This window comes from Macrobrachium rosenbergii, chromosome 43 (assembly GCF_040412425.1).
Source record: "Macrobrachium rosenbergii isolate ZJJX-2024 chromosome 43, ASM4041242v1, whole genome shotgun sequence".
Classification (NCBI taxonomy): domain Eukaryota; kingdom Metazoa; phylum Arthropoda; class Malacostraca; order Decapoda; family Palaemonidae; genus Macrobrachium; species Macrobrachium rosenbergii.
This window is the reverse complement of record NC_089783.1, coordinates 46466625-46491201: the sequence shown is the minus strand read 5'-3', so window position 1 is coordinate 46491201 and position 24577 is coordinate 46466625. Positions and strand designations below refer to the sequence as shown.

Genomic DNA, 24577 nt, shown 5'->3' with positions numbered 1-24577 from the left:
CAGCTTTTTGAATGGGCTTCGAAGCTGATAACTGACTGGTTACAATACCTCCTCCTGAGGACACTCTCTCCTTGGGACATTGCAATGTTAGTTCCATGGAGATAAAAAAATATTCAAGTTTCTTTTTCATATTGTCGAGATGAGCCACCCCTAAAATTTTAAGTGTATTTTTTGGATTTAAATAAAAGATTGTCGTTTTATGCAATGGTTTTTATTTCCTCCTTATATCGTACATAGTTTGTTTAGGCTTCTTTCACACATGGCAGTTTTGACTGCCCGATGAGGGTAAGCAAAATCTCAAGCTGAACGATTCACACTGGATCTGCTCAAGGTGTAGTTTCAGAGAGAATAATGAAGAGGAAGCGTCCATTCCGTAGACCTACGAAAAAAGGAAATAGGGAAATAAATTTTACTGGGTCCATCCCATAAAACAGGAGAGACAGTAGCTTTACTCTTATAAACCAAGAAAGGTGACGTGAAATTTTGCCAGGTTTTTAGAATGTCCTTGTCGATATATGGTGAACTACTGTTCGTCTACAGGACAGTGCAGTTCGTTACTGTTAAAAGATAAAAGATTTCATCTCTGCCCAGAAGTTAAAAGAGAAAAGCAGATTATCTGCTGCTATAGATAGTTATATACTCAGTTTGAAGGAAAAAATGTCAACTAATTTCACAACCTTTTATTTCTGAATGAACAAAACACATGCTAGTCCTCAGTCAGCCCACACAACAGTCAGCTTATGACAATCAAATGTCATTTTTAAAGACCATTATTCTTAAAGAAACTGAATACAGTTTCATCAAGGAAAAAACTCAACCAAGGACCCGATGACTCCCAAAGTACTGCTTCATGTTCAAAGGCAGAAGGTAAAATTTCAGTTGCTGTCAACAGAAAACGAAATAAAACTGATGTCACTGAAAACAAATGATTACTGATGACTTCAACACTCCAGAGAATCGTCAGATATCTCTTTCAAGGCATTCTCCCTACTTAACGATATTTCAGGGATCAGCAGACGCTCCACTTTCAAGGCAACATAAATTCAGTACGAAGAATTCGCAGTAATCAGTCTTCTGTCCATCCTCCTATTCCTTCATATATGCAGCCCGTGCAATACAGTGGTAATCCTCCTCAAATGACAGGAATTTTCAGGCACCTGCATTGCTAACGGCAAAATTCATGGTTTCTGTACGGATATAACGCCAGATGCAGCAGTGTACTTTACTCAAGAGTACATACGTCCAAACTTTACAGAGCACTTCGGAATTGTCGGAGCATTCATCAGTTGATTACACGTGTCTGATGTGATTTTTTATGCGTAGGCTAACTTCAGAATAACATGTGTCTTTGTTGCTTTTCATAAATAAAAGGTCGTGAAAAACATTTGCAATTCCGCTTTTCCTTCAAACTGTGAATATAATTACCTATAGCAGCAAACAATGAACTTATTTCTCTTTTTTACTTAAGCACAGGTGAGGCGGAGTCTCTTGTTTTTGAATAGTTACGACCGTGTTGTCCTGTAGACGAAACAGCAGTTCACCACATGTGGACAAAGACATTCTTGAGCTATAAAAGGGTAAGGCTAATGCCCTTCTCCCGTTTTATGGGAAAGACCCGGTAATATCTATTTCCCCATTACCTTTTTCGTAAGTCTACGAAAACGAAACTCCCTCTCCATTATTTTTTTTTTTTTTCTGAAACTGCAACTGGAGCAGATCCGTAGTGAATCGTTCAGCTTGCGATTCTGGTTACCCTCATCGGGCGGGCAAAACCATCTCGTGTGAAAGAAGCCTTTTACAAGAATACTTCGGTCAAATCTATGACGTCATTACAAAATAAACATCATTGTATGTGACCTAGTCACGTGTATGGATTCTGATGTTACCCTGGCTCTAGCTTCGACATACTGAAGTCTACCGTGCATTCTTTTAGTGTATACCATAATGGAGAGTTATTTACATCATTACAACACTAAATTCAGTATTAGAATAACACAAGTGACGTCATCAGGTAAAAGGCTAATCACTTCATATATTCATGGAACATTTCTCGAGTTTAAATTCCTATCTTATACTGAGAGGGCAGAAAATGGAGAACAAAGTTCACAAACAGAAACAAACAACTTCAAAAATGAAATTTAAGAAATCTATGACATTAGGACATGTTTACAAATCAACTTGCAACAAATGAAAGACCTGTGGAATCAATTAGGGTGACATCTATCCTCTAACAGACTAAGTACCTAAATGCTCTTCAAATTTAAACAGTTAAATACACTACCTCAATGCATAAGAATGGAACACAATATAGAATTTAAGCCAAGCGCTAGGACCTATGAGGTCATTCAGCGCTGAAACGGAAATTGAGAGTAGAGAAGGGTTTAAAGGTGTAATAGGAGGAAAACCTCGCAGTTGCACTATGCAACAATTATTTGGGGAGGGCGGAAAGTAAGATGGAAAAAAGAGAATATGAACGATGGTACAATAAATGGAATGAAAGGGGATAAAGCTGGGGGCCGAAGGGACGCTGCAAATAACCTTAAGCAAAGCCTACACGGCACTACCCCCAGCGGGATTAATGAATAAGGACTAACAATGACAATGGAAGTCTGTTGCTGAAGTAAAGTGTATTCAAAATTGCCATGAACGGAACATTATGAGTTTAAAATATTACAATGGCTGTAAAATGGAGACTACCAATTCAAGCCACTTTAACTTGAAGTTAAAGGTCCTTTGAGGCTCTTGTCTTCCAGAATTGGAAACAATTCAGAATACGACCAAACATTAATAATGGTATCAACTAATCTATACCGACTGCTGAGCTAATATATTTAGCTTTCACATGGCTTGACAGGAGGATTTATCTTTATTAGTAATGAAGATTTGGTTTTATTGGCTGAATGACAGTCCCTTATAAATTTTATAATTGGGGTAATTTGAAAATGGAGAGAGATCCAAAATTTCTTTAGCTGATGTACTGTATTTGTAAAGCTTGACATTCGTTGTCGATTATATTTTGGACATTCACCAAAAAATTTCTAACTATTCGTGTTAATCTGCAGCCAGTACAAACAGGGATTAGATCATGCGGGCTGTTCATCAAATACCTATGGGGCATACGATACTCTAATTCAAGACTAGTCAAGATTTCCTGTGTGTGTCTGCCCTTCTGATATCATGAATTCCATATCCCAACATTGGGCTTGATTTGTTTTTATTTGTCAAGTTCACTGTTCCATATGCTCTGCCATTTACTGATTTAATCACAAATAGGAATATCTATTCGGAATCTTGTCAGAATAGTTGCGGCTTTGCCTGTTTTACAGGTTTTTAATTTCCTTTAATGGGCAGGACTCTAACACATTTCAACATTTTTACCATTATATAATTTGTGAAGTGAAACTGAAATGCTGTTCAAAGGTAATTTTTGTGATTTTAAATTTGAGAGATTACCAAGGCACTTTTAGTCACTCAAGATTAAAAATCTCTGATTTTTCCTAATTCTAATGGCTGATCCTATTGCACACAGTTCTTCTGTGAAAACAAGATTTGTTAGGCAAGGAAAATTGATATGTTTTTCTGGGAGATACAACTGCAAATCTCACCCGTGATGATGATTTGGACCCATTTGTGTACATTCATGGTGTGAACTTCTGTCTCATATGTTCTATTGCATGTTGTTAATAATGTCAAGAAGTATATGTACAGTTTTCTGGTAAATAATTCAAGTGTGTACAAGCTCGTATCTTATGCATAGTCTGAGGAGGAGTTAGTTCTATTACTGGAGAAAATCTTATGACTACATTTGTTGATCCAAATAGCCTAATGGCTCCAGTCTGGTTGGAGAATCATTTGATTGTATTTTTACTACACTTCGCATTATTACTAAGTCATAATGAAGAGTTAGAGGTAGTTCACCACTTCCAACTTTGACAGAAGTTTGGAGAAGATTTAAAAGCCCCAATGCTTATTCTGAGTCTCTCATATGAAGCGGGTCCAGACTTTTCAAAGTTGCATTTGAGGCTGAACGGTATTTCTTACATCCATAGTCTAAAACAGATATAACGACTGCTTTATACTGCAATGTTGAGGTTGGTCTGTCAGTTCCCCAGTTTGCATGACACAATTTCTTTATAAAAATTAATACAGTATTGCATTTGGCTCTGATATAGGCTATATTTAGGTATGCACCAAAGAAATATTATGCTTAAGAACTTTGTTGTTGACTTATGGGTATACGAATTCTTATCTTTAAATCAATCTCTTCACTGTTTCCACTTTAATGTCTTTTTAAAAACAAAACTGCTGCCTCTTTTCTGTAGGGAAATGGAAACTCACTGACGAGGGCCATGTGTTTATTTTTACTATGGCACTGATATGTTCTACACGTCTTATGTTTGATGCTGTGTAGTGTATATCAAAATCGTCCACGTAAATATTATGTTTGATTCTACCTGGTAGTTGACTACTTAGCTGTGGAACTCCGTTTTTAAGTGGGATAGCTTTCGAATAACCAATTTTCAATTCGTACATTAAAGGCAATGTATGTAAGAAAATTTTCGATGAAAACTGTCAAGTGACCGCATATATTTTTGTATATTTTTTTAATACTATGTGCATGTGTATCATAAGCTTTCTGTATACCAAGAAAAATAGCTATTATGTTTGCCTTTAAATCCTCGGTGGATGTGATCTTCCAGATGGGTTAGTGAATCAATAGTGGATCTATTTTTCTGCGGTCAGTTTGTTTACCTCAGAAATGGCAAGGCTTCACATTCTTTGAGAATGACGTTGACTGGACGATGATGTAATTTATGAAATTTAGGCTGCCAAGCCTAGCACTGGGGAACTCTCGGCCAATTAGCATTTATGACAGTGAGAAGAGGGGGTTGAAGTGGCTTGACGGCGAGATAGAGATCCAGAAATGGGAGAAACCAAACAGTTGCACAAGAAGTAATAGTCAGAGGTGTTGGATAACAGGAATCAGGAATGGAGGTAAAGTAAAGGTCTAAAAATTGGGTGCAGCTGGAAGATGAAGGGGCACCGCAAACACCCTTATGTGAGGTACACTGGAAGGTTGGACGATTTAAAATAACCAGAAAAAAAAAGAAAACTAACAATAAACAAAAGTAAGGCTGAAAAATTTAAACATCACAACCAGCGAGAAGAGGTCATGGATAACAGTTGGTGTCGAAGGGACACCAAAGTGAACCTTTAGTACCACTACAGAGAGACGTGAAAGTCAGTACTATATGGTAACCCCCTAGGTAGGTGTCACAGATCCAAAACAACAGTTACTGCTGGCAGCCAACAACCAGTTAGACACCACTGGAGTTAACGATCTGAGCAACCTCGTGCATTCTTTGAATACGGTTAACTGGAGCACAGAAATAAAGACTTCAATTTATGACTAAGACTAAGCAGAAAAGGACGGCAAGGCCTATTAAGGAACACTCTGGAATGCATGGAAATAAATGGAATTAAAAATGAACAAACATTACATGCCCATTGGCTAACCATGATAGAATACCGTGTGTGTAATAGACGCAATGGAAATAACAAATAAATACCACGAGATACACATCAACAAATACATAGAAGGTATAGGAATATAAACAAGTCAGACACAAGAAGTAAATGGCGCAAGGCACTTTAAAGCAATATTACAGAGGAGGAGATGAGACCAGGAGAATGGGAGAAACAGTACTGCACCTGTTATGTGTAAAGGCTCAAGCAATTCACCACAGTGTGCAAAATACAGACGGGTAGACTGCTGAAACACAGCACTAGGCCATGGTGGTTGATGCACGATTAGGAAATCTGTTGAAATTAACAACTCCATACGAAGAATCATGCAAGAAGAGAAAGTTAAATGCTAGTATCTCTAGCAATCAGTGAATGGAACACCCACACCAGCTATTATATGGGGATGTGCAAAGGGCACAAGAAAGACTCTTTAAGCAAGTGCTGGTACTTTATCACGATATGAGAACTTAAGTGAATATTGTGGCAGATACATTCAGAAAATTTCTTATAAATGTTGGTGCCCATCACTGATTACCCGTGGAGTCCATCACTGATAACCATAGTCATTGACGAATTTAGAGACATGAAGAAAAGGAGGCTCCTAAAAACTGCGTGTAGATGACCAGGTGTTAATAGCTGAATCAGAGAAAGCGGTCTAATAATGATGTTTGGAAGATGGAATACTGGAGATTGAATTTCAAAGCAAGCAAAACTCAGTTTGAATAAGGTGATGGGAATGGAAGCTAAAGGCATGGCATGATCTGAAATCAGGCAGAAAGTGCACAAAGTATTACAACAGAGAAACTTCTAGACATCGAACTTCATGTACGGGGAACCTGTGATTGACGTGTAAAATGCAGACAGAAATGATTCCAACGTAACTATTTATAGTATGCAAACACTGATCATCTTGGTATTGATCTGAAGCAAATCTAAGTTGCACGTATAAGCTGACCCCCAGCACAGCATAGATGGTATTGAAGATTTGCTGCAGTTTCCTCTCGGCCCCAGATACATTGACTTCTGCCTAGTACTCTTCATCAACAACCACTGGTCTCTTCTCACCTACTTGTCTAACTTCTCTAAATATAACTTTATTCCATTTCCAGTTCTTATATAAGAAAAAATCTCCGAGGGAAGTCTGATGAGTCTAGCAGTGTGACGCAACAGTCCTATTCAAGGACTTTAATGGCCATCTGATTTTATCGAAAGCTTTAAATCCAATCTGTTTACAGGAATGACACGTGCTTGTGGACAAAATATAAGCGAAGTCCCTATATACCTCTCCAAACTGCATGGCCCTTTAGTTATTTCCACACTTTACTGAACTAGAAAATAAAGCAAAATTCAACTTACAGCCTAAGGCGTAAGTCATATTTCAATAATGATTTTTGTTCTAGGCGTTGATGAATCACAGAACGGAACCTGAAGGATGCTGATGACAGGGATGAACAGGTAACCTGTAATAAAAGAAATGACAAGTATAAATTAAAATTGTAATTTGGACGCTGTCATGCTACTAAATGATGAGATTACCCAAAATATTCCTGCTTTAATAACATTTTCAAACCGAGACTTTCCAATTGCTGTTAATACCTATTTGAATGAAAACCATCAAAGCCAGAACTCTTCCTGTACATAGAATGATATGAAGCCATTGCTCACACCCAAAAAGAATAGGGTTAAGCTATTTCCATTCATAGGATTCACAAACCTCTTGTTATACTACAGCCTACTGCCCAAAGAGGAGTAGTCAGAGATTTGGTTCAATGGAAGCGAGAATTCAGTGCAGTTTTTCCTGAAATGAGTGAGTCTAGTGTCCCCACTTTAAGGGGAAGCCTTGACCTGCCTTCTCATACTCAATTTGGTTTAAATTGCCTTCACGGTTTGTGAGCCCTGGGTTTCATGCAATGTATTGTTTCATTTTTACCTAAGAGGGAATAGCCATGAATGACATTTTTAATAGTTTCAATGATATATACTGACACTTAACCACCTTCCTTCTTCTCTAGCCGATATAGAAGTTTCTTCTGGTTTCTATGGCCGATGAACTGTACAGTTAGTAGGGCCTACGAGAAAAAAAAATTCAGTGCCTTTACTAACCGATGAACTGTACAGTTAGTAGGGCCTACGAGAAAAAAAAAATTCAGTGCCTTTACTACAACGATAAAGAAGAATGATTTCCTTTTCAATTGTACTGCTGAAGGCACCAACAAATTCTAGGAAGTTGATATACGAATGGCAATACTTGAAGGTGTAGCACTATGTTAGCAAAGTGTTGGCACTATCAAAGGCTGCTGCCAATTCTCAAGTTCTGTACAAAAAGTTACAAGGGTAACTTCTAGTTTTTCAAGCTAACCAAGGTCTTATGGGAAATACACTGTTACTATACCCTGTAACATATGGCTATTTAAGTCCCTAACAGTTACAAATCATTGGGCTCAGGGATCAGAGTCAAAACTAACATTTTGATATTGAACTTCTTGGTGTTGTATTAGTATTCTGCATATTTAAGAAAATGAGAGCATTGCAGAGTTTGACCAGGCATTTTCTATGCAGTCACCAAAAAGCATTGTGGGTGTTACGCAATTGTAAGTATCAGAGGTTTATTTAGACTCCTCTGCATAATACAAATATCACTTAAATGATCTACAGACGTTATGTGACGATATGTTATGCCAACCCACCACAATAAGGGGAAACGTGGCCTAATTCCAGTCTTTTAATTCATTAAAACACTCGAAACCTTATCATTTAGCCGGACCACCAAGCTAATTAATTTAGCTCTCACGGGGATGGCCCAAAGGATTTGTCTCTAACAACAATAATGTTCGGATTTTGTTGATTCAATTCCAGCGTTAAAAAAAATTACTGTTGGGTAAACTGGAAATGGCGAGATATTGTGCTTCAGCACAAACATTCAGTCTTAATTAGAATTTTCATAAGAAAACCGGAAATAATGCAAGGGTAACATTCAATTCCATTCAGTGAAAAACCAATGTATTCCCTGTATGATGCTAGTGCTAGATAAGGAGTGATAAGCCAGAACCCAGAAAGGTGACAAACTAGCTAAGCAAGGGCTCTCAGTGGTAAAACCTCTGCCTGATTCAAGGGGTAATCATTTACGCAAGCACAGCATTTACTCCTGAACTCAGCCTGTAAATCAAACAAGTGACCAATCAAGGAGGATGAGATAATGTTGCATTTTTATAACACACTAGCAAATTTTGCAGTGAAATTAACCTCTCTAAGACACCTTACAACAAGTGTCCGAGCACACCCTGATGAGAACTTAGCCTACTTAAAGTTTGTGTATCACAGTACTTAGTTGTAGCAAAACCCAAAGTTCGAGGTCATGTTTGTGTTGTGAACAACCTGCGCTGCGACAGAAAACACAACAGCAAAGTTAACACGGACCTCACAAATATTAACACACACAATGCATTAAATAAATGACAAAGGGGGATGTTAACCATCCCTATCTAGTCACGACACAAGATAAAAAATAATACAGAAATGATCAACAGTATAGTTGTATAATATACAGTGCGATCTTTTTTTATTCTGAAGACCAAAAAGGGCGTCCCATGAAGTCTAAAAGTAACAAAGTTCCCATAATAATAATATACCTGCAAAACAGCAGATATGACAGGCCTAGACTCCACCACAGTGCAAAGAATTACTCGCTTCCGTTGGTCACTTGAGGAATTCTGAATGAGACATTACAAATGAGACATTACATAGCCAATACCTCCAGAGTTACTTTACTTATAATTACAGTTGTAACTTCAAATTTGTGAGGGTTACGGACACCAACCTCTTAAATTAAAAAAAAAAACAGGAATAAGTTAATGTTCTCAAAAGTCTTGGGCATTCAACCAGCCCACTGAATATGATATTTAGGCCAAAGGCCAAGCACTGGGACCCATGAGGTCATTCAGCGCTGAAACGGAAATTGACGGTAAAAGGTTTAAAAGGTGTAACAGAAGTAAAACCTCGCAGTTGCACTGTGAATCAATTATTAGGAGAGGGTGGAAAGTAAGATGGAAGACAGAGAATATGAAATGAGTCACAGTAAAAGAAACGAAAGTGGTTGCAGCTAGGGGCCGAAGGCACGCTGCAAAGAACCTTAAGCAATGCCTACAATGCCCTGCACTCTAGACCTTGCCCTGCACGAGGTGCACTGACGACACTACGCCCCTACGGGAACCAGCCCACTGGCAGTAGTCTCTTCTTAATGCCAAACATGATCAAAACCCTAAGTCCCAAATGCTGCACCTCAGTTTCTCGAGTTGAAGGTGTTGAAGGTATTGTATTTGCCGTGGCTCCTCGGCCCTTATTTCCAGTGGTATACAAATTCATGCCGATAATAGACTTATGCCATTTTTTAAAATTTACAATTCATTATAGGGCGAGTTATTTTACCTTTGAAATTTGACTAAGTAGAAAAACAGTCTCAGATACGAAAGCTAACAGAGAGAGAGAGAGAGAGAGAGAGAGAGAGAGAGAGAGAGAGAGAGAGAGAGAGAGAGAGAGAGAGAGAGAGAGAGAGAGAGTGAAAAGCTAGGCTACCAATCATACTCACTTGAATTCATATAGCAAAATATAATGAATCCATCATATAGCACAATATAATGAAGTCCTCGGTCTGCCTTTTCAGCTCTTAACCTGATTAAAGGACAGATCATTATCAACAAATAATATTTTACTAGAAAAAATCAGTTAATGCAGAATTGTAACTTTGACAACTGGTAGCTGACATGCATCAAATTCACTCCAACCAATACCATTATATCTACAATTCCATTCATATGAGACCAAGACAAGAATTCAGGCGAATTGCACAACACAGAAAATGCTGGAGAGAAAGAAGGCATTTCTAGTTGAATCACATAAAAGGAAAATATACAGTAACATAAATTCATGACGATGAGCAGAGTCTGGTCAGAGCAAGACAATGCTATACACCACTGTATGAAATGAAACCTATATACCCATATCCACATCAAGGAAGCACTTCTTAAAGTATCAACACTTTGCAAAGGATGTTGAAATGGTGTTACAGCAGCGTACTTTAAATCAAGACAAACCAAATACTTGAAAGGCCACGTTCCCTGTGGAGATCCCACTGACAGACGACTTGGGAATGTGATGAAAGGGCACAAAATGCAGTTGGTCAGAAGAATAGCAGGACGAAGACCAATGAGAAGGCCCGGATAATCATGATGAGATGGTATGGATGAAGAAGCACAACCAAACAGGTGGAATTCACGCAGAAAGTGAAAATGATGATCATGTGCTGTAGTGGAAGCCCTTTTCTCTTCCAATATTATCTGCCTTGATATTTATCAAGTCAGTGACAGACTGTTGTCATTACTATCTTCTGATTTTAACAGCGTATGAGATATTGGCAAATGTCATTAATGGCCCAATGCTGATACATCACTAACAAATGGTACCCAAATTAAAACAAAATAGGACAAAATTCCTCTGTACAATAAATACATGTTAGGTAAAAGTGAAACTTTCAAGAACTAACGGAATACACTCCTGTTAATAAAGATTTAGTTATATTTTGCATACTCCAATGGGATTAGCCAAAAAAGGCTTAACTTTCAGGGAACTTTCTCAGAAAAGAATGCACTTTTGCGATAGGCAAGCTTTAGCAGACAAAAATGTCCTTTTGTGCTTCAAGATTACAACAAACACGATAGTAAAAAATTTACATACGATATAGAGCAAGCGAAGAAAACAATATAAAAATCTGAAGAGCATCAGGATAACTTCAGGAAAGGAGAATTACATCTCATACTTGTAAGGATCAGTCTCAAGGACACTGGCACAAACAGAAATGATACGGTGCTTAGAATGCGGTTAATCTATACGGGTTGAACCTCTTAGACCCAATTCTGATCTTACAATCACTTGGTATCTTACACTCTAGCAAATTATATGAAACTAGCGACTGTGCTGGTCACAATTCAAAGGATACCACGATTACTGCACTCAAGATAGTTGGCTGCTCAACTCCACCTGGTATCAGGCAACTAATTATGGCTCTGCAAATAACCCATCTCGCTCGAGTAATATCTGGGTTACTTAACCAATTACATCAAACAAAACAGACAATACATCACACCCTAGGCTATTGTTAATTTCACTTGAATAAAATTGAGAAAACTTAACACTAGAGCATCTAGATTATAATATTAACAGCATAATCACAGACCATAATTCAATGACAATAATATTCACCAAGGCCTTTTTCTTGAATAATTAGCATAATATAACAGTACCAGTATTTCTGGTAAATTTTACTTTGAATCAGAAACATATTGCAAAGTTGAATATATTTTTTCTTCTGTATTAGTGTGGTGTGAACATTTCGGACGTTCATTTTAGTAGCAAATCAGAAGTTTTATAGACACTGGACTTCCCTGTGCCCCATAGTTATAGGAGACTGCAATAGGAAAATGTGGTTTTGGGTGAGGGAAAACACAACACTAATGAAATACAGCTGTATATTCTAACCTAGCTAAACTAGGGGGGAATGGTCTTTACCCAAACAAACTCCCCACCAACAACACATAACCTAACCTAGGCCACTGTAAATTAAGATAAATTACAGGACTGTGATAAATAATAGAGATGTAACCTAACCCAATCGCACCCAACCTAACCTAACTTAGGGCACCAAATCCTTATCTAGTTTAGGAGTTCTGGGCCCAATGGAGTCCCACTATCTAACATGACCTATGTCATGGAGACGTTAGAAGACATTCCTGTATTGCACTTAATTTGTATTTTAGACCTACCCAAAAATATGGTTTCCTACTGTGGTCCACAATAATTGTCTGATATAAGGTGGTTCAGTACCTTTAAAACTGCAAATTTGCTGCCGAAATCAACGTCAGAAATACTCAGAACAGAAACTAAAGATATCTAAGCGAAATTTTGCAATACCGTTGAAATAATCCAAGGAACAAGAGTTTGGTGCTCACAGAAAAGCAGCAGTGACTGAAAACTGAAGAGTGAAGCTCGTTTTTTCTTTTTCAAGCGATGCCTGAATCCCAAAATAAAACTTAATTGGTGAACAAAAGAACCAATCGCGTTTCAGCATTGTCTACGTACCCACACTTCAGAAAACGATGAAGACATGCTAGCCAACATTATCAAGTATGCAACTAAACAAGCAAAATCCGATTTGGAGCGCCACTTTCATATACTTCAAAACGAAAACAAACAACTTTCGCAAGAGTTCGAGATAGTGAATATGTCAGTCGATAAAGGCTTCGGTAACAGTTAATTTGTCGTGGATTTTTGTATGCCTTTCGCATTACGCATATTCACAACATGCAAAAAAAAAAAAAAAATCACTTCACACATGACCCCGGCAAACGCTTATGAAATAAGTTATTATCAGCAATAAAAAAACCTGTTTCCGATAGAAGTGAGGCGTGTGTTAGAATATGTAGTGGGGAAGTGACTGGTTGAGTCTAGACAATGTATCTCCTTGGTGTTCCAATATTTTTGTTCCAATATTTTTGTGGATGAAGAGCTACGAAAGTCAGGGAAACGACAGTAGATGTTGGATAAAAAATGCATCATGGACCATAGAATGATTGATGTTTGCAGAAGATAAAGCACTTATTTGGAATAATAAAGAGAAACGTCTGGACCTAATAAAAGTTTGAAAGTATTTACAAGAGAAGAAAACTGAGGGTAAATGTGAACAGTAGCGTGTAAGAGAATTTAACGCGATGCTGATGAGCCTTCATTGTAGGTGTATGAAGTGGCTAATTAATGTTGTGCAAGCTTCTTTCTGCACAGGGGTTTCATCCACTTCTCAGCAGTTAAGTATGAATGAGGCAGTATAGCAATGTTTTCCTTTTCTGAACAGAGGAAGTGAATTTATACTGAAAGAGTCTCTCTCTCTCTCTCTCTCTCTCTCTCTCTCTCTCTCTCTCTCTCTCTCTCTCTATATATATATATATATATATATATATATATATATATATGTGTGTGTGTGTGTGTGTGTGTGTGTGTGTGTGTGTGCATGAGTGTGCGTGTCGTGTGTAAAACTTGAATATTTTACCCATTTTGGTCAAATGATTAATTCATTATATATCTGATGGCACGCATATATCACCATGAACAAACCAATTATTGTCTTTGAAGATAAAACTCATAACTAATCCTTTTTTATACTTATAAAACCATTCCATACTCATAAAATTAAATAAATATTAACCGGCAATCTGAACGCAAAGTATATTAAAGATTGAAAAAGATTTTAAAATTCAAGATAATCAACTTTCTTCAAACCAAAACACGACAAAGGAAAAATGTTCCGTAGACGAACACAAACGCATTTTTCCAGAGGTTGGTCGGACATAATGGGAAGCAAAGGAACCAGAATAACCTGTTCCTTTAAAAACAGTTCAGGCGAGAGACCCACAACACTTCACTGGGCGTTTTGTGAGGAGAAAGACTTGTCAAGAAGTGGGCGGTGCTCGGCGCCTGAATGGAGGGGGTGGCTCGAGTTACGACCTCTTTTTTTGTTCTGGTGGTTATAATAACCTCCTCGTTTTCCTCTCATTACCTCTCCGGTGAAAATAACTCTCGACGTTTTCAACGCTCCACTTCTCTCCATTGTGCGAATGTTGGCGGAGAGAGAGAGAGAGAGAGAGAGAGAGAGAGAGAGAGAGAGAGAGAGAGAGAGAGAGAGAGAGAGTCGTTTTTGATTTACCGCGTTCACTCGACTCCAAGTACATATCGGACGAGCCAGTTTCTTTTCTCGCCTCTCTGTTTGCGTTCTTGGAGATTCCGTTGCCGACGTTTGCGATTAATAGCTCCTCGCCGACAATTTTTCATTGTTGAATTTAATCGCCGTCGCGGACTTGAGAGAGAGAGAGAGAGAGAGAGAGAGAGAGAGAGAGAGAGAGAGAGAGAGAGAGTCGTCTTCGGCAATCGAGCTTCGCGTTTAAAAAGGATTACCATAATGATGTCACACTCAATCTTACCCTAAATCGTTATGGGTCAAGACCACTATAGCGGATCCAGGGGGGTGGCACCTGGGCGCGTGCCCCCCAAATGAAAAATAATGATATAAAATAATATTGAAGATTAGATATCATAAAAAACATAAAAGAGGGAAAAAATAAAACAATCGATTAAAGACATAACATATACTGTATATATATACACATATATAGGCATATATATATATATATATATATATATATATATATATATATATATATATATATATATATATATATATATATATATATATATATATGTATATATGTATGTATGTATGTATAATATGAAAATTAGTGCCCACCCCCATGAAATTTTTCTGGATCCGCTAGTGGCCATGGCTGACGTTTTATTAGAGAAATGTTTCTTGAGATGGAAATGTATGAATTTATGAATTTTCTTAATGATTGTTATGGGTCCTCAGTTAAATAGCTGTCCATTATTTTTCACGTAATGTTAAAGTATACATGGTCGAGCTTGTTCTTTCTTATTTAATCTTTACTGAACGTCTAGTCAGCCAAACGGTTTTAGAGCTAGTCTCCTCAGATTGGATGTATATGAAAAGAAATTATTATTTATTTTTTTATTTTTGGCTTAATTAAGCACATTACAGCTCCGACTCTTCCTTAAACATCAGTTGATCGAAATAGTTTTCCGCTTAACACTTCGGATCAATTGAAAGGAATAACAAACCCTAATTAGGTCTGCACTTATACTGTACTCTAAGCGGATACTCGAGAATTTTGCAGGCTGGAAACGATCAAAAGCGTTGCAAATTCTCGAATCTCATGTACTTCTTGTCTTCTGACCCTTTTCTGTTGTTACATATGAACTTCTAAGGTTATATGACAGCCTCTGAGCAGAAATTCTACTTCTTGGATTCTATGAAAATTTCTATAATTCTTGTTTCCTTCCTTAAGTTGCTATCAATTCTTTGTATGAAAAAAAAAATGGATTTTTTGCTTTGGTCTTTGTCCTTTGCAAAGGAGACCTGTTAAAATAAGGGCTTAATGTTGCTTTAATACAAAAGTAGTAGTACTTGTATTGATTTATCTGCTACCAGTTGATTAAACCACAGGTCAAATCTAAGCATTCTGACATGTGGGTTTAGTTTCTAGTGGTTACTTGACTCATTAAGTTCTCTTGAATCAAGCTGCACGCAGTTTCCAAAGGAAACAACACTTCGTGATACCTACCAGTGTCATTTCACCGTTGAAATATCGTAGATAATTTCGACCTCTAATGGCTAACCATATTCTCTGATTACCCAACGTCCTCATTTCCTGAAGGCATTGGTATATATATACCTAGTATTTTGTTTACCACAATTTATATCATTGTAAACTATGATCAAATTTACTTATCTGTTTAATGGACTTGCCTTTGGCGGCAGTTCGACGTCATGCGACTTTAGTCGTTAAATAAAATTCAGTCTTACTGTCAGGTGATTTAATGTAATGATATCAGATAACTGTAAGTAGACATCCTAAATAAAGCACCTAATCCCAGTGCCTGATCCCTAACTGCTATAATTATCAATAATGAAAAAACCTTATCTAAAAGATTGGATTCCCCTCCCAGATTTCGTTCTCTGATATTAATTTATCCATTATTTCGTCGAGAGAAGAATCTGTTGAGAATCCATAGCATCATTTACAATTATTCCAACTGTCCTTTCACTTCCTTTCTATTATCATCCGGAATTCGCTAAGTACTGGCCTGCAGTGAACTGTTCCGTTGATCATGACATATAAAATAAGCATAAAATGAATGGCAAAACAAAATTGACCCAATTTCTTTAGCAGACCTAAATATCAGATCGTGTCATCTTTTGCAGCCCTTGGAAACGGGTCACTGTAAGGTACGAGAACAGAATTTAGGCCAAAGGCCTAGCGCTGGGACCTATGAGGTCATTCAGCGCTGAAATGTAAATTTAGTAAAAGGATTGAAAGGTGTAACAGGAGCAAAACTTCAGACTTGTACTATGAAATGATTGTTACGTGAGGGTGGATAGCAAAATGGAAGAGAATATGAATGGAGGTCCAGTAAAAGAAATGAAAGGAGTTGCAGTTAGGGGCCGAAGGGACGCTGCAAAGAACCTTAAGTAATACCTACAGAGCACCGCGTGAGGTGCACTGACGGCGCTACCCACCTACGGTCACTGTAAGGTAGGAACGGCCGAGATCTCAGAATTCCTGATGCTGAATAAGATTAAGGTGAGAGGGAAGTATTTTAAGGAGTACTGTACAGCTTCAAGAATAGTCGTTCATGCTGGGAGGGCCTGTTCATTGTCAAAATTTGGACACAAGAGTCTGTGCGTGTGTGTGTGTATGTCTCTTTCTGTGTTTATTTGAATATAATTTTGTTATAACAATTGCGAATTTATATGTGTATATATATATAATTTATATATATATATATATATATATATATATATATATATATATATATATATATATATATACATACACACATATGTGTATATATACATATATTATATATAAATATAAATACATATATATATATATATATATATACATATATATATATATATATATATATATATATATATATATATATATATATATATATATATATATATATATATATATATATATATATAAAACAGTAGGTTGACTTTGAATCTAAAGATTCAGCTGCACCAATAACGCTGACTTAGCACAAGGATTTGGAATAAACAAAGGCGGAACAAGATCGAGGAATCACTATGAAGGCAATAAAATTAAACGAAAACTGTTTCAGAGATATCAAAGGAATAAATGGATAAAGACATGTTAAAAATCGTGGGAAAACTAAAATAGAGAGAAACTAAAAAAAAAAAAAAATAAACTAAGCGATGTTAGGGGAAGAGGGATAATAGGGGGAAAAAATTAAATGCGGGAAGCGCAAGTCAGAACATCGTAAGAAGTAGAAATGTGAAACTGAAATAAAAATAAGTAAATAAAACGGGAAGTACTCGTATGCATAACGATAAACAAGACGGAAAAGAAGAGGAAAAGGAAGACAAGTGAATAGGAAATGAGACGCGGGGATGAAAGCACATCGACAAAAACGCTCTGGAAATATTAAATACATAGAAAGGCACTTAATCGAAAACATAACAGCTCAAAAGTAGAGTAGGAGAGGGAGACACAAGACGAGAAAGAGGAGTGAGAATTTTGTCCCGACGATATATATATATATATATATATATATATATATATATATATATATATATATATATATATATATATATATATATATATATATATATATATATATATATATATCTCGAATGAAGACTGTGATGAAACCCAGAGAAATGGCCATTAAGCGTCGCGATATCTATGATGAATGGCCTTTTGCCCGCCGGGTCATGGAGGGAGGAACAAGAGGAAGAGGAGGAAGAGGAATCAGAAGAAGAGGAGGAGGAGGAGATAACCGTCCGTCGGAGGAGAAGGGGATTTCCGGTTAATTGAATGCACCTGCGCCCCACGAATTGCAGAATCGTAAATTGTCATAAGTGGAGTGGGAAAGGGGAGAAAGCGGCAAAAATAACGAATATGCCTCGACTGATAAAGTGCCTCGGTGAAGGGTCGGTGATGGAACGGACTGAGGAGGAGGAGGAGGAGGAGGAGGAGGAATAGGAAGAGCTAAACTTACGGAATAAATTCTGTTTGGATTTTGTACAGTTGTGCTTTCCTTCCCGTCGAGAGATTTGGAAAAGTTAAGTTGCTCTTCAGAAGGCAGGGATTAGAATGTTTTTTATTTCTTTATTTTCTCGCTGATTGGGAGTTCAGAGAGAGAGAGAGAGAGAGAGAGAGAGAGAGAGAGAGAGAGAGAGAGAGATGGATCGATGGTTTGATTTGTCTCAGCCCGACGTCACATAAAACAAGTCTGGGATGTAATGCATACATGCATACATACATACATATATACATACATGTGTATGACAATGAACAGGTTCTCCCAACATGAACGACTATTCTTGAAACTGGTACTCTTGAAAATACTTCCCTCTCATTTTCTTCAGCAGAATCTTATTTAGCATCAGGAATTCCGAGATCTCGGCCGTTCCTACCTACAATGACCGTAGGTGGTAGTGCCGTCAGTGCACCTCACGCGGTGACTGTAGGCATTACTTAAGGTTCTTTGCAGAGTCCCTTCGGTCCCTATCTGCAACCACTTTCATTCACTTCACTGTACCTCTATTCATATTCACTTTCTTCCATCTCGCTATCCACCCTCTCCTAACAATTATTGTTTCAAAGCGAGGTTTTCCGCCTGTTACACCTTTCAAACCTTTCTGCTATCAATTTACATTTCAGCACTGAATGACCTCATAGGTCCCAGGGCGAGGTTTTGGCCTAAATTCTCTTCTCTTACCTTACAACGACCAGTTTCTAAGGGCTGCAAAAGACGACTCGATCTAACATTTCGTCCTGCTGTGAGGACGTAAAGAAATGGGGTCTATTTTGTTTTGCCGTTCATTTCATGCTTATTTTATATATGTTATGGTCATCGCAACAGGTCACTGAAGGCCCTTGCTTAGCGAATTCCTGGAGAAAGGGAAATGAAAAGAAAGGACAGTTGGAATTATTGTAAATGAGGCTATCGATTCTCAACACATTCTTCTCTCAACGAAAAAGTGGATAAACTAATGTCAGAGAATGAAATCTGGGAAGGATTTCCATATATTGATATATGACTTTTTATAATTTACAGTAATAGCATTAGGGATCGGGTGCTGGGATCAAGTACTTTATCTGTTCACATCAGTAATACTCAGGGAATTTCTTCCGACTTTTCCTGGTATTACAATAAATCACCAGGTGGTCACGGAATAATACTTCTGGCTAAGTCCCTTAACATCGAACTGCCGTAAAAGATAAATTCAGAAAACTAGTGAGTAAATTAGCTTGTTTTTATTTACACTTATAAAATATGGTAGACAAAACGCTTCATATTCATACCAACGCTTTCGAGAAATGAGGACGTCGCGTATTTAGAAAATATGGTTTGCCATCACAGCACAAATCTGTTTACCATATTTCCACAGTGAAATGACATTGGTAGGCATTACCGCGTGTCATTTCCTTTAAAAGCTAAGTAATTTCCTTTTAAAGCTATGTCATGTCCTTTAAAAGCTATGTCATTTCCTTTTAAAGCTATTGCATGTCCTTTAAAAGCTATGCCATTTCCTTTAAAAACTGTCACTTCCTTTCAAAGCTATGTCATTTCCCTTTAAAATGTCATTTTCTCTTAAAGCTATGTCATTTCCTTTAAAAGCTTTGTCATTTCCTTTTAAAGCTATGTCATTCCTTTAAAAGCTATGTCATTTCCTTTTAAAGCTATGTATTTCCTTTTAAAGCAATGTCATTTCCTTTTAAAGGTATGTGCAAGAATGACTACTTTGGTAGCAAACCAAGATTAACCACTTATCTTAATAGGTTTCATCTGCAAAGACTGAGACCAAAAGAAAAATCTTTTCTTACACACAAACTATTTATAGCATCGTAGAGGAGAGAACAAGAATTATCGACAACAAATCAACTAAGTAACATCTCTGCCCAGAGACTGTCATATAACTTTAAAAGTTCAGATGTAACAACAGAAAAGAATCAGATACAAGAGACATAAAAGATTCTAGAATTTACAAAGCGTTTAATTTTTTCCAGTCTGCAAAGATCTCGAGTATCCACTGTCGGTATAAGTGCAGACCTAATTAGGATTTGTAATTCCTTTGAATTGGTCTGAGTGTAAAGCGGAAAACTTTCTCGATCAATTGATCCTTACGGCAGAGACGAAGCTGCAATGTGATTAAATACGCCAATGGTGAAAAAAAAATAATTCCATTTTATAAGTTCAAGACTAAGGAAGTTAGCTCTAAAACCAATTGGCTGATTAAACGTTCAGTAGAGGTTAAATAAGGGAGAACACACTCGTCTTCGTGTACTTTCATATCGCATGAAAAATAAAGGGAAACAATTTCATTTTTGACCTAGAAAAACCGGTGCTACTATATAGTATGATATCTACCGAGCTATTCGCGACCTACCAAAAATTAGGATGCTATCTATTAAAAACCCAATTAAAGCCTATGGCAATTACTGCCTCAAACTATATACAAAACTATTTGACCCCCCAGGGGCTAGTACTAAACACGGCGAAACAGTGACTCACCTGCACTGTTTCGCCGTGTTTAGTACTAGTCCCTGAGGGGTCAAATGTGGAAAATGGATGGTAGATATCATATTATAGTAGCACCGAAAATTCATTAAGAAATTTCGTAGGTTTATACAATCCTTTCCCAATAGACATTTCGTTCTTAAGACGTCAGCCTTGACCCATAACGTTTGAAGATACGATTCAGTGTGAGCCATGATGGTAATCCCTTTTAGAAGCGAACCGCGATTTCCGAAGACGACTCTCTCTCTTTCTCTCTCTCTCTCGTAATCGGCAACAGCGATTAAATTCAACAATGAAAAATTGTCGGCGAGGAGCCATTAATCGCAAACGTCGGCAACGGAATCGCCGAGAAAGCAAACACAGAGGCGAGAAAAGAAACTGGCTCGTCCGATATGTACTCGGAGTCGAGTGAACGCGGTAAATCAAAAACGACTTTCTCTCTCTCTCTCTCTCTCTCCGCCAACATTCGCACAATGGAGAGAAGTGGAGCGTTGAAAACGTCGAGAGTTATTTTCACCGGAGAGGTAATGAGAGGAAAACGAGGAGGTTATTATAACCACCAGAACAAAAGGGAGGTCGTAACTCGAGCCACCCCCTCCATTCAGGCGCCGGAGCACCGCCCACTTCTTGACAAGTCTTTCTCCTCACAAAACGCCCAGTGAAGTGTTGTGGGTCTCTCGCCTGAACTGTTTTTAAAGGAACAGGTTATTCTGGTTCCTTTGCTTCCCATTATGTCCGACCAACCTCTGGAAAAATGCGTTTGTGTTCGTCTACGGAACATTTCTCCTTTGTCGTGCTTTGGTTTGAGGAAAGTTGATTATCTTGAATTTTAAAATCTTTTTCAATCTTTAATATAATTTGCCTTCGCAGTGTCGGTTAACACTTCTTTAATTTTATAAGTATAAAGTGGTTTTAGAAGTATCAAAAGGTTTTATCTTCAAAGACAAGAGTTGGTTTTGTCTCGTTTGAAATATGCATGCCACCATACATAATGAATTAAACATTTGACCAAAATGGATAAGAGCTATAGAAAGTTCAAGTTTCACACACAACAAACACACTCATGCACGTACACATACACAGACAGACACACAGACACACACACACACACACACACATATATATATATATATATATATATATATATATATATATATATATATATATATATAGAGAGAGAGAGAGAGAGAGAGAGAGAGAGAGAGAGAGAGAGAGAGAGTCTTTCAATACGAAGTCATTTCGCCTCTTCTGAAATGGAAAGCAATTATCACTTATTAAGTTTTACCTAAGCGAATAATCGTAAAAGAATAACAAAGCAAATAATACTAACTTTTACGGGACGACACTATTACATAAAATTTTTTCTCTAGAAGATTCAGGCACAACACGCATCGGTTGTCATTGCCTAGATATGATTTCCGCTTACTGGGTCTCAGGTCAGGCTATTATGTTTGAAGTCAAGTTGGACGGATGAGAGGGGTTGTTTGCACATATTTTTCCAGTACGAGGTCTCACAGTATTCTCTGTATTTAACCCAAAGGGCATATGTATGTATGTACATATATATATATAACTATATATATACATATATATATATATATATATATATATATATATATATATATATATATATATATATATATATATATATATATATATTACCAATTGCCAGTTCCCTTGATGGAGGTGGTGCAAGAAAGATACATTCTTCTGCCTTTTCAAGAAGCCTGTAGGAGTGAAGTTGCTAGCCCTACGCTCTTTCTCTTGCCCTCAGTGGAAGCTGGTACCTATTTCCACATGCTAGCGGAAAGATACAGCCATCTGGCAATTTAGATAGCCTCTAGGAGTGAAGCTGCTAGCCCTGCGCACTCTTACTTGTACTCAGTGGAAGGCGGTAACCATTTACAAGCTTGTTTGACCCGTGGAGCAGTCCCTGCCCTAGCAAATGTGATCAAGCGTTGCACCACGTACCCAAAGCGCCCACTTAGGCTGATAGCATTTTCTACACGGGATGAAGTGTCACGCGTCTTATTTTCAAAGAAGAGAGCCTAAGTTATCCGTTTAGCTGCGTTGATATTGGTGAAGAAAATTTAATGCTTAGTACTATCCAAGTCCTAACTCTGCAAGCTATTGCTTAACTTTCTTTGAGTTATATATTTCATCACCATGTAAACACATTCTATGTATAAGTAATAATATATATTTCGGGATTTGGTACTTTTGTGTCTTTTGGTAAGCATAGCACTGGATACCCCTTTTAGCAAATAGCTTTAGGAAATTAGCGTTCATTGCGATAAAAGCTGTACAATAGTGAAGAAAAGAACCATTAACGAGCGAAGTAAGGAAAAATGCAACGGTCTGTTTTCTTCCTGCGTGAAAAAGGTCACGGCGAGAATATTAATCATAAATCCATTTCGGGAAACATGAGTCACACAGCGATTCGTTTTTTTTGTTTTGCAGCTAATTAGCATAAAACGGCCTCTGGATAGAGTGTCGCTTTTTTAGAACAACATCCTTTTTAATTATGAAATTCAAGCATTGCGTGTGACACAATAAGAGTGGAGCTAATTAGCGCCATTTCCGAAACCATAATTTTGCAGCCATCAGAATACCGAGGCGATAAGGACTTTTAAATATTAACTTTTCAATTAACACGTTTTCCGCTCTCGCTTTTCATAAATAACACGGACGTTCTTTGACGCAATACTACCAAAGAGCTCTCTTTGTTTGGAAGAGGTGTTCTCGGTTTAGAAGCGCTTTTTCAAAAGGATTAAGTGATCCCAGTAGGGCCAATATAGAAAAAAAAAAACACAAAACAACAAAAACTGTATTAAAGGAAAGGGCGATTAGTAAAATATAAATAACTACGATCGCATTATTCATATTTCCCCAAATGCAGTCCTCTCTGATTTAACATATATAATGAGCAATTCTAATGAACTTAAAATCAAGCATAAATTTTGATTCCTGTATTGAGATACCAGATGACGAAAAATATGTATTCATATCTACTGATTCAACATACCATTTGTCAATGCATCCTCATGCGGTGCACTGTAGGCATTGCTTTAGGTTCTTTGCAGCTTGCCTTCGGCCCCTAGCTGCAACCCCTTTCGTTCCTTTTACTGTACCCCTCTTTCATATTCTCTATTCCATCTTACTTTCCACCCTCTCCTAACAATTGATTCATAGTGCAACAGCGAGGTTTTCCTCCTGTTACACCTTTCAAACCTTTTACTGTCAATTTCTGTTTCAGCGCTGAATGACTTCATAGGTCCCAGTGCTTGGCCTTTGGCCTAAATTCTATATTCAATTCAATTTGTCAATGCATTAAAGTGAAATTGTTGATAATAATAAAGCAACAATGATGTGCAGTGCGAACACTGCATTTATGAATAATAAAAATGAATCTTGACTTTAAATAATAAGCCTCTTAATTTGCATCATTCATTCCATTTAAGCGCCCTGTTTTCAATTAAGTGAAAGCTTCTGTCATTCTAAATAGATTGTCCGTAACCAGCATCGTGCAATATATAATTTTATTTGTCATCTTTAATATGATATTTTACAAAGCATCGAACTCACGATATGACGGGCGAAGCTTAATTAGACTCGTACTAAAGAAGTTCTCCGAAGAATTTCAGTTCTCTGTTGAGACAAAAAAAAAAAAAAAAGCCTCACTTTCTGTTTTGACAGATGGAAAACAAAGTTACGAAGTCAAAAAAAGAGAACGAAAGTCATACCCATTAGGCAAACAATAAAGTCCTTAGGCCTAATGCATAACATGCGCCGGAACTGGAAGCTCATACTCATCCAGCTC

The 24577-nt window shown here is 37.3% G+C and overlaps 1 protein-coding gene and 1 long non-coding RNA gene across 2 annotated transcripts in view; one reads left to right on the top strand and one right to left on the bottom strand.

Moving 5' to 3' along the window:
• Positions 1-209: 209 nt before the first annotated feature.
• Positions 210-13021, bottom strand: LOC136828858 (uncharacterized). Its single transcript, XR_010850244.1, has 3 exons — positions 12658-13021; positions 6883-6986; positions 210-379 (listed from the first exon to the last, which is right to left on the bottom strand). It is a non-coding gene; the product is annotated as an uncharacterized lncRNA (long non-coding RNA).
• A 4897-nt stretch (positions 13022-17918) lies between these two features.
• The window catches only part of LOC136829064 (uncharacterized PPE family protein PPE16-like), a 17640-nt gene continuing 10981 nt past the window's right edge, over positions 17919-24577 (top strand). Inside the window, exon 1 of the mRNA XM_067087447.1 lies at positions 17919-18011. Within this exon, the coding sequence (XP_066943548.1) occupies positions 17919-18011 (93 nt within the window). The remainder of the gene's footprint in view (positions 18012-24577) is intronic.